At 41.3% G+C, this 16,447-nt stretch overlaps 1 protein-coding gene across 1 annotated transcript in view; it reads left to right on the top strand.

Moving 5' to 3' along the window:
* Positions 1–7,339: 7,339 nt before the first annotated feature.
* Positions 7,340–16,447, top strand: part of NUDT14 (nudix hydrolase 14) — a 60,802-nt gene continuing 51,694 nt past the window's right edge. Inside the window, exon 1 of the mRNA XM_084522278.1 lies at positions 7,340–7,539. Coding sequence (XP_084378404.1) covers positions 7,459–7,539 — 81 coding nt within the window. The 5' untranslated portion in view covers positions 7,340–7,458. The remainder of the gene's footprint in view (positions 7,540–16,447) is intronic.

Genomic DNA, 16,447 nt, shown 5'->3' with positions numbered 1-16,447 from the left:
TTTTTTTTTATTCTTTTTTGGGGGGGGATGTGGGGGTGGGTGCTGCTGAACTAGAACCAAAGACTTGGTATTGTCTAAATGCACACAACATTTATTAAAAAAAAACACTGCCAAGGTTTCAAAGTCAAGCACTCAAAAGTTAGGAAATGTCAATGCCAACAGTTTTGAGAGTCCAATTTAAGACGGCTAGGATTTCTTTTTTAGAACTTCAGTTCTTACAGAGCCCTTCATGTGATCAAAGAACCGGTCTCTAACTTTCCGGCAAGCTCTCAACAACAGATCAGCTCAGCTACTTCCAAGTTCGTTGCCAAACCACCTGAATGTAATCAGTCTGACCCCTGTTTTGCTTCCTGACTTTAACTCTCCAGCACTTAAATCCAGCTGCCCACCTCCTCCACTGCTGCAATGCTCCCAGATCCCTTCTCTACGCTGCCTTTCACACACTCACACTCGGATGAAAGCTACGCTCCCTTAGGTTGTGCAGAGCTGAGCCTGCCCTTCCCCAGAGCCCTCCTCCAACTCACTTCTAACCACAAGAATCTCTCAAAAGCATTTCGGCTGTTTTGTTCCGTTTTGATACTGATGAGCACAATAAAGCTCTGGATTCCTAAGCACTGCTGCAATACTAATAAATATGAGAATAAGATTGTACATCTAATGAAGAAGAGGCAGGGAAATGGCCAGTTGTGACTCCTTACTATTCTCTCATAAATTACATAGATATTTATGTCTATACATGTCAGAATAAAAGCCATGTACCTGCTCCCTACATCTGGTAGAAAAAAATAATAAAATAACTCTCCAACTATATTTTTCTTTTGGAATGTCTCAATTTACCGAAGAGAAATGTTTCATACAGACAAGTATTCAATTAAATTCCTTTGGAAAACAGGCAGGCTTCCACTGGAGCTATGCCAGCCCCCGGCTTCTGAGCAGCCCAGCTGGTAGTCTCCTGAGGACCAGGGCTTCCAGCTCCCACAGCTTCAACAAATCTTGCTAGGCAAACTGCCTGAAGATTAAGGACCCTTGGGCTTTTAATGCCTGCAGTCCAAGGCAGGCTACCAGGCACAGTGTCACGGTGACTGGAGAGCTCCGAGATACCAGGGTCATGGCTGGAGCCACGGCCAACACTCAAGCATCCAACAGCTTGGGCTCCAGTCCTTTTCACAGACAATTTCCAGCTATTGGAACATCAAGGTTCCTGGAGAAATCAAAATACTTTTCTCCTTACAGCTCTATTGCATACATACGGGCCAAACAAAAGCAGATTCTTCTTACTCCTTTACCCTCCTTCAGCTGTTCCTTATTATGTTATGCTAGTCTTGTTTGCTCCTTTGTATAAATTAGTTTGTAGCTCTTTTGGGAAAGACACCATTTTTCTACCTGTATTTGCACAGTTTCTGGCATAATGAGACCCAGACTGTAGCTGTGCGTGGTACTGTAACACAAACAACAAGGTGTTATCATTTTCTTTTTTCCCTCATTAGAGAGGAGCTTATTGAAAAATCAAAGTCTTCTCTCTAATCATTCTCACTCTGCTAGCTGTAGGCAACATTTGTTGGATAGTAATTAAAAATAATTTAAAAAGCATCTGATTTTTGCATGCATATTGTTTCTTATTTTTTCACAGGCTATGTGTTTGTTCTTCCCCCAGCTGAATAGCTAGGAATCAGAATTTACTTCCCATGTTCTCACCTCCCTCTCTCTACTTTATACCATATTGCAACTTGTCATATTTTATTATGAATATCTTATGAACTGTCTTACTGACATATTAGTTACATATTTATGTTGAAGAGCTTTTTTCCCTCACTATTTTTAGAGACCAATTTTACATGTCATGGTATCTGTATCTGTATTTATATAGAATACGTCTCTCTTTTTTTTTTTTTTTACTGTATTTTGTACAAGAATTTTAATGACAATATGCACTAAAAAAAAAAAAAAAAAAAAAAAGCTTTGTATCAGCCGTTCATTCCCCTGGGAGGTGGATAAATTCCAGCAGTTTTGGAAAATGGTGCTGTTCTCCTTGACATAGGTGAGCTTTCCACTATAGCCATGAGACAGTCCTTGACTTTGCAAAGTACAGACCAAGAAGGTCGTTTTCTCATTAAAAGAGACACATCTTGGTTTTCTGAAAGCAAACAGTAGCTAATGGTAAGATCTAAGGAAGGCAAACTGAAATATTCCCCTAGCTCAGCGTGGTGCACACCAGCAATACCACACACCGTTCCTGTCTTGCTCACGCATTCAGTCCTTATGAACTAAATTCTGCAAACCCGTACAGGAATAATTACTCCGAGTTCTTCTGACTGGGGCTATTCATGTGATTAAAGCACCTCTGAACCAACTGATGGTAAATAAAATGGTTGGAACATACTGTTATGTACTGCAGCACGGACCTCTGATTTTATATTTAGTAATGGAAATGTAAATTATTTAAAACAGCACCAACAAAAAAATAAGTCTCTCAGAAAAGTTACTACTAAAATAAAAACAAATTTCTCTAGGGCTCTATTTTCAATGCCAGAACAATTGCATAAGCACGATTCCTGACTTTCATGAATGTAACCAGGGTGGTTATGCCCCAGAACTGAATAATAATTAAAAGCTAGATATTGGCAGCTTCAGGCTTGCTTTTCTGCAGGAGCCTAGGGGGTAAACTTCAGAAGGCAAACTTCAGAACAGCCACTTCATTATGGAAAGAACCTGCATCTGATCCCCGGAGAGGTGCTCACAACTAAGCTCTCTGTGGCAACACAAAGATGGCCCACATGAAGAAGACAAGCTTTTGTGGTGGCAGCCGGAAGGTTTCCCAACACAAAATCAAAAATTATACCAGATTTTGGACATTTTTATCCACCTGTCACACTAAGCATTTACAGCCAAGGTGTCCAACCTCCCTGATACCATTATCTGATCTTAACAAAAACTGCATGTGGTCCAGGGAGCTGGGGAGGAGGGCGTTTTGGGAGTGGTTTCCAGGCAGAAGACAATGTCTCTGCGGGCATCCCAGCTGCCTGAGGCTGGATGATGCTGAACCGGGCATGCAGCTGGGTCCTCGGCAGCCTCTACTGGCTTTGTTCTGCCCAGAGTCATGGGCTCAGGCTATCTGTCACCCCAACATCAAAGCCTTTCTACTAAATACGTGCCATCTCCTTGGCACAGGACCTGCGTGCAACGGCTCACAAGCCATAGATTTACCGTAGTTTACATTTCCTGACTTTTTCCTGTAACCACGAGAGCTGGAAATAATTTTTAAAAATGAGAGCTGAGAACTGCGAGTCAGCTGGCCTCTACTCGCTGAGGCTTTCATCCTCGCAGTATCTTAGTAACTACGCAGATATCAAAAGAAATATAAGATTGTATATATATAATGATACTCTGCAATATCTGGAGATAAAGAAAAGCTCTGGATGAGATGTTTTATTATTATTATTATTATTTATTTATTTATTTATTATTATTTTGTTAAGCGATGGCCATGCCATGGTGCCTGGTAAGGACAGACTGAATTTACTAGCACACACACACACTCACACACCAAAATCACTGTGGGAAATGTGCCACCTAACTGTGCACGAAGGAGCCCAGCAGCTCAGGCGCTTTGCTAAGCTCCAGCAGGAAGAGGGAAGTGCCACGAGGGACATTCCCTGGTGCACATGGCAAACAGCGGGGCTGCTGCCTGAACAGATGGGCTGGGGCAGGTGGTGAAGGACAAACCCAGCTCCCTGCACGCTGATCCCCAGGCACACAGGTGGAGAGGCTCCACGAGGTGTGCGTGGCTCCACGAGCTGCCACAGGTAGAGGGGACAGCAGTGCCAGCCCCATGCAGGAAACATTCCCTGTTCCGTCCCAAAGCAAACAGCAATAAAACAAACTGCTAATAAGGATGCAACCTGACCCTCTGCAAAGTACATGCCCAAGGTCTGTGTGTGTTTAAAGGGAAGGGAAGGACTGTGTCTGCAAAAACTTCAACCTCAAGGGGATTTTTTTTTTTTTTTAAACAACAACAACAAAATTTGTTTGGATATTTTGCTGGTAATAAAAGTTACTCACAATGTAACACAGAGCAAACATTGCTTTGAAGGAAAGAGAAGTCTGTTAAACAAAGAACCTTACCCTGAGGAAAGAATTCCTTTTTAGCACTAATGTTAGCATTTCATTTTTTATAAGAAATCCCAGTGAATCTTCCCTTAAGACTCTTTAGTTCCAGACAGGACACTTCTTTTTTCTTCTCTCTCTGTTAACCTAATCTGCTGATCTTTCTTTCCAGGAAACAAATGAACTTGCACTCATGTTTTTGCACTTCTTTACCTGGCTGTTTGTCACACAGTCACACAAAATGTTCTCAGACCTGCTAAAACCCATGCCCGTAAACCATCCATACTTTAGTAATTTATAATAGATCAGATCCAGGAAAATACTCATTGCAACATTACATATGTTATTTAATAAGTGAGAAAACATTATATAGTACGGAAGCCACTTCTAAGGAAGATAAAGGAATATATTTGATGCAATGAAAAGCAACCTGTCATTCTGACACCTTCCTGGTTTTGGGGTGAGTCAAATTAACAGTAACTTAGGAAGGACGATGTGATGGCACAAGACAATCAGTCTGTGGAAGCATACCATCTGTGCCTATTTTAATTAGGAGTCTAATGGTAAACATAGGTAGTAATCTGCAAAGAAACTGCGATAGCAAAGAGCAACCTAGGATGTAAGAAGTTTGGGAACTGATAATCTAGGGACAGTATCAGAGAAAGGGAAATGATACTTTACAGGCTATTACTAATGGAAACCAAAAGATTTTGCAAGCAATTAAACATCTGCCTCAACTTAAGCATCAGAGTCATCTCACTGAAAGTAATAGACACTAGTGCAGCACTTGAACACCTTGGAATTATGAATGTCTATTTTCTCAAGCTTTTGGAGGAATGAAACCACCAGTTTAAAACACAGACAAACATGCAGAGATGTCTAGTAACACGCAACAGAGGAGTATGGAGATCTGCAAGGTGATAGTTATCTGAGGTAATAAATCCATATGGGGCAGCACTCTGAGCAAACATGCCCGGCCTCCCAATGTCCTTTGGAATCAAGTTACCCCAGCAAAAGTCGTGAGCACATGGTGGGTGCACTTCTGCTCTAGTGGAACTTCGTGTGCACCACGTGAGCACAGCTATCCTGACCTCAGAGCTGAGCTGCTGTGCAGCATTTCTGCTTCGTTATTTGTTATTTGCTTCTTCTTGTGAAGTAAGTGCATTTACAGCCAGGTCGGAGTCACTGCACCGATTACCATAGGCAAGCTACATGAGCAGTGCAGGAAAACAGGAAAGCAGAAGTGCATTTCATCCATCGAAAGGTAAGTTATTCCCCTTGAGTACTGCTCATGGGAGTAAGTAGGAGCAGGTCATTCCCTTCTCAGGATTGTTCCTGGACTAGCAAAGTCAAGGCCACTTGCTATGCGGGGTATCTAGGCATTAATGAAGAATTGTAACAAATTCATGTCCAGTTGCTCAACAGTAGTCTCACTGCAGGGCATATTTTAAATTTCTCATTCAGATTTCACCTGTAAAATGGTAGCACCAAGCCAGCTTCTCAATCTCAGACTGTTAAATCCTTAGTTCAGCTGTCACATTCAGAAAGAACACTGTCCGATAAAGAACTCTCTAACTTTCTATCACGATTGCAATGCTAGAGCACCCCAAAACGTTTTTTCCTGTGACACTGTGCTCAACTGCTCCAGGTACATTAGCAAGATCAGGTCTGTGACATATCACAACCCCAAAAGCTTCCCACCTAAGACTAAGAATGGAATAAACCATCCATCACACACTATGACATGTTCCCAAAAACACACACACACTGAAAACCTTAAAGTGGTGTCAGAATGTTTATTGAAGAGCACAATCTCACTGGCTGAGCCGACCTGGGTACTGGGTAACTTTTAACATAAGCAAACAGAGATACTGTAAACTTGCTATGCATGGAAACTGTGTTTATACTTAAATTGGGCTTGGAAGACTGAAATAATTTAATAGCAAAATATAGCTTAAGTTCCCAGGAGCTCTGAATGACCTCAAGATCATTCTGAAAAAAAAAAAAAAAAAAAAAAAAGGAAATACAGGGACATATCCAATGACGCAAATATAGAATTAAACCAATATTTTTAAGTAGATAATAAAATACATTTAGTTGTCTATTTGTCATGAGAGATTTCCAAATATGCTTTTTGGAACACAACACTTTTCAGTCCTACAAAACATTTTATTATTTTGTCACTTGTGTTATTAGAACCGATGGTAAACGTTCTGCAATGGAAGTGCTACCTCACCTACTTTTATTGAGCTTTGTAATTGCTGAATATCCTCTTTTTAGCCATGTTGTTTAGACTCTGAGTGCTACATTAGAAAACAATAAACTTTCTTACTGGTGCAGTGGTAGTAGATTAGAAGAGGAAAAAAAAAAGAAACAGGTGGGAGGGATTTCAGATTATTCTCAGTGCAGTTAATGTATCGACCAAATAATTAAATTTATACAGCAACTAAAATAGCTGTACACTGGAACTTCTGCATGTGAAGTGAGCACAAGTCAGAGAAAATAACCATGACAAATTGTGGGCTCTGTTGCTCAGGAATCTATAAAAAACATTATCAGGAACATTAAAATACCAAAGGGAATCTAACCTAATGTTACATAATGATGATCAAACTTCAGAAAGTCCAAAAGACCAGGAGGTTGTTAAATCTAATAGTGATTTGCTTAAAAAAAAAAAAAAAAATATGAAGGGGGAGAAAGTAATTATCTCATAACTTTGTAGCTAAAAACTGCCAGATGGGCCTAATAAGGTGGTTTTTGCTCTTATGCCATGGGCTGCCTGCGTGGCCTTGACTAGAAGTTGGTCATGAGGACAAGCCTAAGAAGCACTGCCTTATATGTTTTAAGGTACAAATGAGCATGTATTCATAGCCATGCTTTCCATGGCCCTGATATGATTCCATTTTGACACACAAACACCACACAGGTAAATGTAAGGGACCGGGCTTTTAACATCAAGGTCGGCACCCTGCAAAGCCTGACACACAGCCAGGATGGGGATGCAATTCGGACAAAGTTCCACACTTATTTCAGTTCTCCAGAGGACGGGGCCCAGTTTCTGTTTAATGTCGGAGTCCCTCAGCAGTATCAACACCCCGTTTGGAGATAACTGTCGCAAATAGTTTGAGAAAACACCTTTACAAACAGGTATTTTAACATGTCAACGCGACAAGCCCCCTCTGCACCCCCGTTTCGGGGTGAAACCGCTCCCTGCCCTGCCTGCTGCTCCCAGGCCGGCCGGCAGCGGCTGCGCACGCCTCTGCCCTTCCTCCTCTGCCCTTCCTCCTTTTCCTCTTCCTCCTCCTCCTCCTCCTCCTCCTCCTCCTCCTCTTGACGGCCGCTGCCCCCGGCGGGATGGAGGCCATCGAGGAGCTGGCGATCCAGCCCTGCACCTCTTCCCTCTACCTACGGCCCTTCCGCCTCTGCTACCGGCAGGTGAGTGCCGCCGGGGGCTCAGGCTCGCCCTGCCTCTTCCCCTCACAGCCTGCCCGTCTCTCCTCCCCTTCCCTCCGCCCCAGCCGGGCTTCTCCCGCCTCGGTGGGGCGGAGGGAGGCCGGAGGAGAAGGGCAGGCTGCCCGGGGGGGCCCCTCTGGTGCCGTGTCCCCCCCTTCCCCGCCCGCCGCCCCCGCCATTTTGGGCTCGGCTCGGAGCCGGGTGCGCCTCAGGCTCATGGCGCCCTCCCCGCCGCCTCTGCAGGGCATCGAGCCCCGGCCCTCCCGTGGCATCCTGCCTGCCTCAACCCCTCTCTTTGGGGTTGACCTGCAGCAGGGCACCCCCTAATTTAGGTTTCGCTTCCCTGCCGAGGGTTGCGAGCACAACCTGTTGGTTGGCAGCCCTCGGTGTGCAGGGTTATTGACGTGACTCCGAGTTGCACAACTGCGCCGTACGGCCAGCCTCGCCGCAGGCACGTGGAGGCGGTGGAAGGAAATCCTCTTCCTTACAATGTTTATATCAACATGAATCACCTTCCAGGGGATCCCAGAGAATGGGAGCCTTCAACAATGGAAGGAATGCGAGACGTAACGTGGAAGTCCTTTCTCGTGGTCTAAAATGCCAAATTTTCCATGAGGGACGTTTTTTGCGAGTGAGGTCGTGCACAGAACTGGTTGTTTCTCTACTTCACAGTGGTGGCTCCAGTGTCACAGAAAGGGAGGTGGATGAAAGTGGAAATAAAAAAAAGCTTGGACAACCCTAGAAATAAATGTGGACCACGTTTCACTCTCATTAACTTTTATTTGTTTTTTGCTCCTGAACACATCAGGTAGAAGAGGGAATGCACACAGCGGAGGTGTTTAAGCCCAACAGTGAGATGAGATGCAGAAAAGGTTGAGCAAGGGTTGAAATAGTTTGCATCAATACAGATTAACTGACTTTTTTACCTTGTTTTATATTTCTATGTGATTTCCCTAAAGAAATCTCTCTTCTCATTGATTGGTGTAATGGAAACAGAGATTTGCAAACAGCTGTACGTTTTACACCAAGTTAACTATTTCTTTTTATGTGTTAGAAGGAAACTTGACCATTTTTTCATATTGTCAATTTCTGCTGGCTTAGCCTGTAACTGACAAGTCTTACTTGTTAATGTTGATTTCATTTTTGTTTGAGTTGTGCTTTATTTATTTGGAAAATGGGATTCCATTAAAATGTACGGAATAGTATTGTAAAACTAAATTTAGTTGAATACAAGTACCTTAAACATGATGACTGTGTTAAGAAATAAGGATGTACTTGTTTGTATGCTGTGATTTGACAAGAGATGGCATTGCCACCAAGACTTGCCCTTTCTGCAAGTCTTGCTGCTTGCTCTGACTTCCTCTCTTTTCCTTGTGCAAGCGTTTGTGCAGCAGCATGGGGAGCTGGGCTGGGGAGCTGGTCCAGAGCAAACCTAATCTGACCAAAAAAAAAACATGTTAACTTTTTCCTAAACAAGTGCAGAGGGGAAGTGGTAATATGGTGGTTAGGGATGAATGTTTGGGGGCTGGTTGAGGGCAGAGATTGTTTCTCTTGGCCTCAAAACTCCTAAAAAGAAGGTGAAAGTACTGTTTATACGGCACTTGTGCAGAAACTGCCTTGGGCCCAGCCTCCTGAGAGCATGAACTGAATGAGCGCACAACTGTCTGCACCTGACCCAGGAGACAGGCCCTACTTTTATTAAAAACACATTTTGTATTTAAAAACTGACTTACTAACCAAAGGAAATGTGAAATATTTTTAGTTATTTGACTAATTGTTTCAAAGGTGTTTGGGCCTGCCAAAAACCCCAGTAAATACTTAAACTGTTTGCCTAAAATGTAGGGGAGTTTGGTGCCTGATCTGCTTAAGAATTTTGAAAATTCCACCGCTTATCTAAAGCCGAAAATGGTTTCAAAAAATAAAGCCTTTGATCTTAATGGTTTTATGGTGAGTGGATCTTTTCCTTCTCCAATTTTTTTTTTTTTAAATCACCATCTGGAAAAAGTAAATTAAAAAAAAAAAAAAGAAAGAAAGAAAGAAAACCTTTCCTTTTCCCAGTTCTTAATTGGTGCTCTATCTTAGAGTAAATTAGTTACCCCTCTCCACAAATTTCCTGCACCTGCTTGCTGAACTTAACCCAAATCTAATAAAAAAGTCTTTGTGAATAACAGAATAATCTAAGTGAAGAAAGTTTAAATAATAGCATTTGTTACATTATGAAAACCGAAACCAGTCGGATTCTTAATGCAATACATGGCATAGTGCTGTAATTGGAGGTGGTATTTTGGATGCTGTTTACGAAACAATAACATGTCCCCTGTAATTCATTGTAATCTGAAGAAGATTCGTTGATGCTTAATTTTTTAAATATAATTTTGATGAAGGATATTTTAGGCCTTACAGGTCATCATTTTGTAATCTATTCTCAAACAGATACATTCCTGTAATAGATATTGATATTTCAACAAAATCCTATGTCCAGGGAGGTATACAGATAGAATCAGTGTTTTTTACTTTATTAGTTTGTTTTTTTTACAACTATTTTTCTGTACAAATAGGAAATTGAGAGAATTTTTACAAACAGTATATGACTTGAAGATTGTTTCTAAACATTCATGGATACTTAAGTAATAGCATGGATTCTTAGATATTTCATCTGAAAATTACACTACTTGTTCAGAGGTAATTTGGATCTCATCACTATACCTAAAACAGTTAAGTCTTTAAAAGTGAAATGTAAAATTTAAGTACAGATGAGCCATATCACAGTTAATTGTGCAAGTCTGGTTTTATCTATTAAGTCTGTAGCCAACTGAGTCATAGGCCACCATTGCTCTAGCTGGTTTGCAGACCACCAGAAGTTTTCAAGACATCAGAAAGTGATCCATGAGAGGGGTTAAATCTAAACTGGTGAGGAAATAATGATTGTAAGCATGTCCCGGTTGAAGAAGATTGTGTCACACCTGATGGAGAGTGGAGCCAGAGGCTCAGGTGGCCTTCATCTGTTCATCAGAGACACTTAACGCATGCAAAACCGTAGGCCAAAAGATCTGATTAGTGTTCTGGCCAGGTGAATTTTCTGCCTGGGTATCTGGATGTTCAGACAAGGAGCTGTGGACACATGCAGGAACAGAGTTATGTGTACTTAGAATCAGGCCTGGTGGTTACTTTCATGTTACTTTCATGTCAACTTCTTAGACTTGTGTGCTAGTCCTAAGTCTACCTGTGTTCCGAAGGCTTGAATCATCTTTTGGATTGAATGTGTTATATTTGGTTATATAGAAATACTCTTCCAAAAGATCAGGAGAAGAATGCAGGATTCTGGATGGAGAAGGGTTTGTCGTAATTCTTAGCAGTTCCCAAAATTACTGCAATTTGTGCCCGTGGCGGATCTACTCTCCCAACGGAAGGTCATGAGATGTTTTTGTTTTCATATGAGGTCTTTTTTCTCCTTCTGCCTGCTGATAGTGTTTTAAATGAAAGGAATGGTTTCTACATGTTTCTCAAAGAGAAGAAAAGTAAGTGTATACCCTTTTGAAAAAAATGTAGGTTTTGAATCATGCACACATAGAGGCAGCGTGGTGCTAGACATCCACAGTGTGGGGAGGAGCCTGGCTCCAGACACATCGCTGTACCAGCCACTTTTTTTTAAAGGATTTGTCCTGTCTTCGTACAGTGCAAACGAAGAAATAAGTGCAGCAAAGGAGTCACAGAAATCAGCAAACTGTAGGCAGGGTTGGCTAGGACTGATGCAGAGGGGTAAGGTAAAGTTTAAAAGGATGTACTTCAGAATAGACATTTACCACCTCCGAACAGACTTCACTTTGTGCTTGGGATTTTCAGCTGTAAACCCTCTTCTTGACTGGGGACCCTCAGTCAATTAATCCAAGTTACTTTAAGGGGGATGTGGTGCTCAGAGAAGGGTAAGGCACCTCATGCAGCCTAATGAATATGCTGTATGTTTTGTCGGTAGGAACCCTGTTTACATATTTTTGTTCTGCTTGGTGCTGAAAGAAAAGAATTCATTTATCTCACATATAGGATAGCATCTGGCTGTTATTAATGCATACTTGCCCCCAAAGTGCAAATTGATTTGTTGCCTAAAATGGCCCTTTTTTTAAACATATATCACCTCCCAGAGAATTGGCTTCTCTACCAGGAACTCCATGGTAAATCTCTTTTCACTTTTTCCTATTGAAGTTTTTCTGCTTTTCATAAATAATTTATTCAAGAGACCAGAGGGATGGCTAATGAGAGATTAACTCTATGCCCAAGGGCTAGGGCATTTCCCTGGGATGTGGTAGAGTCAGGCTGCAAGATCTTGCTTCAATTAATATCGCTTCCCACATCACAGGAGAGTGCTCTCACTGCTGGGAAACACATTTGTGTGTAAATCTTCAGCTCTCTTTTGTGTAGGTTAGCCAGACACTGGCCTACATACCAGATAGACACACGCATGCACGCAAAAGGTTAAGAATCCTGCCGAGTCTCAGGGATGAAATAGACCCTGAGTGGTAACAGTTGAGCAGTTGTCAGGATTTGGGGCAACTCTGAGTACCCAAATGGGAATCCGGATTCACTGTAGTCTTAATAAATGCCTGAGCAGAGACTTTACTAGTTCTGAGCTCTAGTAAATCTTCCTGTAGTAATAGAAGTTGCTACTGCACGTGTTTGTTTGTCTCTGCGCTAATGGTTATTACCCTCTGAGGCTTAGCAGAAGCAAAAGTGTTTTTGCTCCAGTTTTCGCTCTGCTGTTCTGGTTCAAACCCACCTTCATTAGCCATTTAAGCAAAATTACCAAGCTTTGCACAGGACTAAGTGACTTGGCATGTTCCTGTTGGTGACCTCTGTGCTGGGGACAGCATCCTTCCAGGGGAGGCAGAGCATCTTGCTGGGGGAACAACACCTTGAGCACTTCAAGAAACTTCTGCCCCAAAGCTCACATACCAAAGCCTTTGTGGATCTAGCCCAGGCTCCTATAGCCTTGTTTTTGAAGGTTGTTCTGGCAAGGGAGCTCTTGCCACTGTTTCCTTGCATTGTGTAAACATAAGCATTCATTCTGTCCAAGAGCTTTTAGAAGCTTGCTACTAGGCTAATAGCAACTGTCATTAATTCTTCCAGCATCCACGTGAGTGAGGCTCTGTTCCAAATCTGTGAAATGGTGAATGGGCATCTGCTTCACTGGTGTGGGATAAACCTGAAAAACTCTGCATATGGATTTTAGAGATGACCAATAATGGTGAACTGGAGCTCTTTGCTCCTGGGAGCTTCATGTCCCTTCTGCAATTCAGTCCTGCTCAGTGCCTGAGTATTGCGTTTCTTCCATCAATTTAATGTTTAGAATAATTTATTTTGAAGTTTGACATGTGAAAACTGCTCCCTTTGATTTCATTTTAATGCAAGGTGTTTTCATTATGTGTTAACAAAATTAAATTATAATCTCAAAGCTTTACGGTCATTCTAAAGTAATTTTCAAGACTGTGGTAGATTTTAACACACAATGAACTTTATCATGTACCTCAGGAGTAGCGTGCGATTCATCAGTGAATAAGGAATGTCTTATTTCTAATCTGAGATTTGATACGTCTTTCTTTTGTGACTATAAGCAACCACTCTGCTGCTGTGCCTTTACAATTCAACTGACTTGGAGATGTCATGAAGATTAAGACCCTGATTCTGTGATAAGCTGCATACATGCAGAGGAGAAGCAAAGGCTGTATCATTTATGTCGTGAAAACTTTGAAGATGAAAAGAGCAAAGCTGTGCAGTGTTACAGCAATAATAACAACCTGATTTTACATTCAAAAAATTTTTACATGGTAATAGCAACATGAATGTGCCCAGCTGCCTGAAATATTCTCTGGAACTTCTATCTGCTTTTTTATAAACATTAAACATTCTTTCCTATTTTGACAGTTAAAAATGATGCTGTTGAGGGAGTAAACAGATTTTTAAGTTACCTGTTCAAACAAGTAAGTCTGCACTTGAATCTTCAAAAGGCTCTAGCAGTAGGAAATAAGCAACCCAGTAATACATTTATTTTGCAGTTCATTTTTTCAAAGCAATAGTGCAATAAAAGGTGATGCTGTTTTTGCTGTGAAATTTGTCTCGTTTTCTTCAGGTTGTCAAGTCTAATATGTCAGTATATAATATTAATCTTAAACATACTGCTGCTAGCTCAGGAAGTTCCCGAGCTGCAAATTGCAGAAGGCTGAGTGTGTTTTAACAATATATTCTTCCTCAGGCATCTTGGCTTCTGTCAGAGGTAGGATCCTGGATGAGAAAAATTTTTGATCTGACTGATATGGCTGCTGCTGTTTTGACCGGGAAACTATGGTTAAAGTGCAGAATGATTCTTCTGTACGGGTGGAAGAAAAGATTTGTGGAGTTTCTGCAATAACAGCATTAGGGAATTAAAATACTGAGGAATGTAATTTGCTTTGAGAGGAACAGTTTTCTTTGCAACTAGGGCACAGGTTTAAGAAAATAAATTAAGAAATTCAGGTGTATCTGCTTCTGGCTGAGCTATGTACGTGGAGTTCAACTCTGGAAATTTGTACAAGATATTTTTGAATGAGGTGTTTATGAATTACCACAGCGGGAAATGGGAAGCATAAGTAAATAAAAGCTACAGTTGAAAAGAAAACCAGTGCTCCTTTTTGTTTCAGTGAATATTGTGCTATATTAGTCTTAACATCTTTATCCATCATGCTTTGAGAAGTGAATATAGGGTTGTTTGAAGTAAATACATTAAAATTATTTGGCAAAACTTAACATTTTTCATTGCGTTAATGAATTTATGGCAGCAAATATCACTGGGAAGAATGAGGTTGTGTTGCGCATCTTTTGTATCATCCTCGCACAGGGCTGAAATGTTTGCACCTAGAGAAACGAACATTAAACCAGAATGGCACAGTTTAGTTGGAAGGGACCTACAAAGACCACAGAGTCCAACTGCCATGAGATTAAAATCTCATTTAATGTCATCAGTGGGTATGCTAGGTGGTTTACTGTGCAATAGCTATGAAGTTGAGACCAAGTTTTAGGAGGAAGTCCATGGGGTGTAGTTAGCTTAAGGCAGTGCTTCTCAAGTTCTCATGAAGTGCTCAGTGAGGGCCGTTGTGCTGCCTGCACGTGGTCCATGCGTCAGCTAGGAGAAGCAGATCAATCACCAGCAGGTTTTCATGTGCTACCAAAGGTGTGCAGCTTCACTGGAAGATGTTTCCAGGTTTCCAGAAGATGAAGAGGTTGAAAACCACTGGCTTTGACAGTACCACTCCAGTAGCCTCATCTGCAAGGGCTTGTCTACACAGGACCTTCCCGATTAACTCCACGTCTCATTCTACAACAAAGAGTCTGGTACTGTTTACACTAAACCACTTTCAAAGTACCACTGCACTTTGAATTCATACCCTACCTTAATCCATGTTAACTTTCCCGTGCATGCCCTAAGGGAGCAGTAAACTCAACTGAATGACTGTGTCCACACAGGGGTTTAATGGGGTTTAACTAGCAGAATGCAAGTTCATCAAGGTGCTTGTTTCAGATGCGTTTTCTTGATGTCCTGGTAGAGACAAGCCCTAAGAATGAAAGTGGTTTAGTTCTAAGTGAATGAACCGCGTTATAAAATCCATCATTGAGATTTTTATTTTTATTTTTTGTATTTTTTGTATTTTTTTTACGTGTAGAATATGGCTACTGTGGTGTATAAAGTAGGCTTTTTTGACTTGTTTGGTAACGTTTCTTTTGTAGTAATTGCAGTTAGATCTGAGAAATAAAATAGTGTTCATGTAGTTCAACAACTAAATGCTGTATTTGTTTTTCAGTTTGGATCAAAATACATATGTTTGCTTAAATAGCAGATATTTCTTTTTCCCGGTACAAAAATCTGTCATCTGAATCATTATTTCATTCAGCTATGACATTATGTGTATTTGGTATGTTTTAAAGCAGATGAACACTGTAACATTTTAAGTGTTTACAGCAAATCTGAATATTATGGAAATGAGACATTCTCCGTAAGTGGGAATATTCTCTAAAATGGCTTGGTTTGATGGCCTGTATGGGATGCTAGTATACTTTATTATATTCTTAAAATACAATTGCATTTTAAATAATGATTTTACCTCAACTGCTGCTGTATTTAGAAAATATTTTTATCTTCATCTATAACTCGTGAATGGTCAGCTCCTGTGCTTTGAACACTCTCTACAACAAGCTGATGTTGCATAAATAAGCATGTTTTACACTGTGGGCATATAAAATTCACCACCTCTCTGCCTTGCATTTGGATTAATTACTCTTCAAAACTTTAAAACAAAGCTTTATCATCTCCAAGCTTGGCTTCTTGGTATTGTCCTCCAGACATTGATCAAAGTCTTGTTAGTATAGTAATACTGAAGTTTACTAAAGTTTAAACAAAGTAAAGCTCAGTTTTTCTTCGTGGTCAGCTCATGTCACACTAAAGCCGTGATCGCTGCTCAAAACAGCATTAATTATTGGTTTCACGTCGTGGTTGCTGTGTCAAAATCCTTTAAATACCTCATGGAGCTGAGAGGGAATCTTAAGGCCTGTGACAGAGCAGCTGGCCTGGACATGGGCTGATGCCCCAGTTGACAGGTTGTTGGATTAGAAAGAATATCAAAGGCAGCGAGTAAGATTAGGGATAAGTGAACATCTGACAGCAGTTTGCAGCAGGGGAGAACAGATGATAAACAATGGGAGCGGGCGGCGTGGGGGGGGAGAGGTGAGAAGGCCATGGGAAAAGTGTGGCGGCAATCACTAAAGCTCCAGGTTGCTGGGCCTCATGAATAGAACAGGAAATGGGATTTGCTAGGACAGATGTGCTGAGTGGTGATGAATACATTATAGGGAAATGAGGCTAAACTCC

Source organism: Aythya ferina (assembly GCF_964211825.1).
Source record: "Aythya ferina genome assembly, chromosome: 5".
NCBI lineage: Eukaryota > Metazoa > Chordata > Aves > Anseriformes > Anatidae > Aythya > Aythya ferina.
Note: the sequence above shows the minus strand (reverse complement) of the source record. Positions and strands in the feature narration are given on the sequence as shown.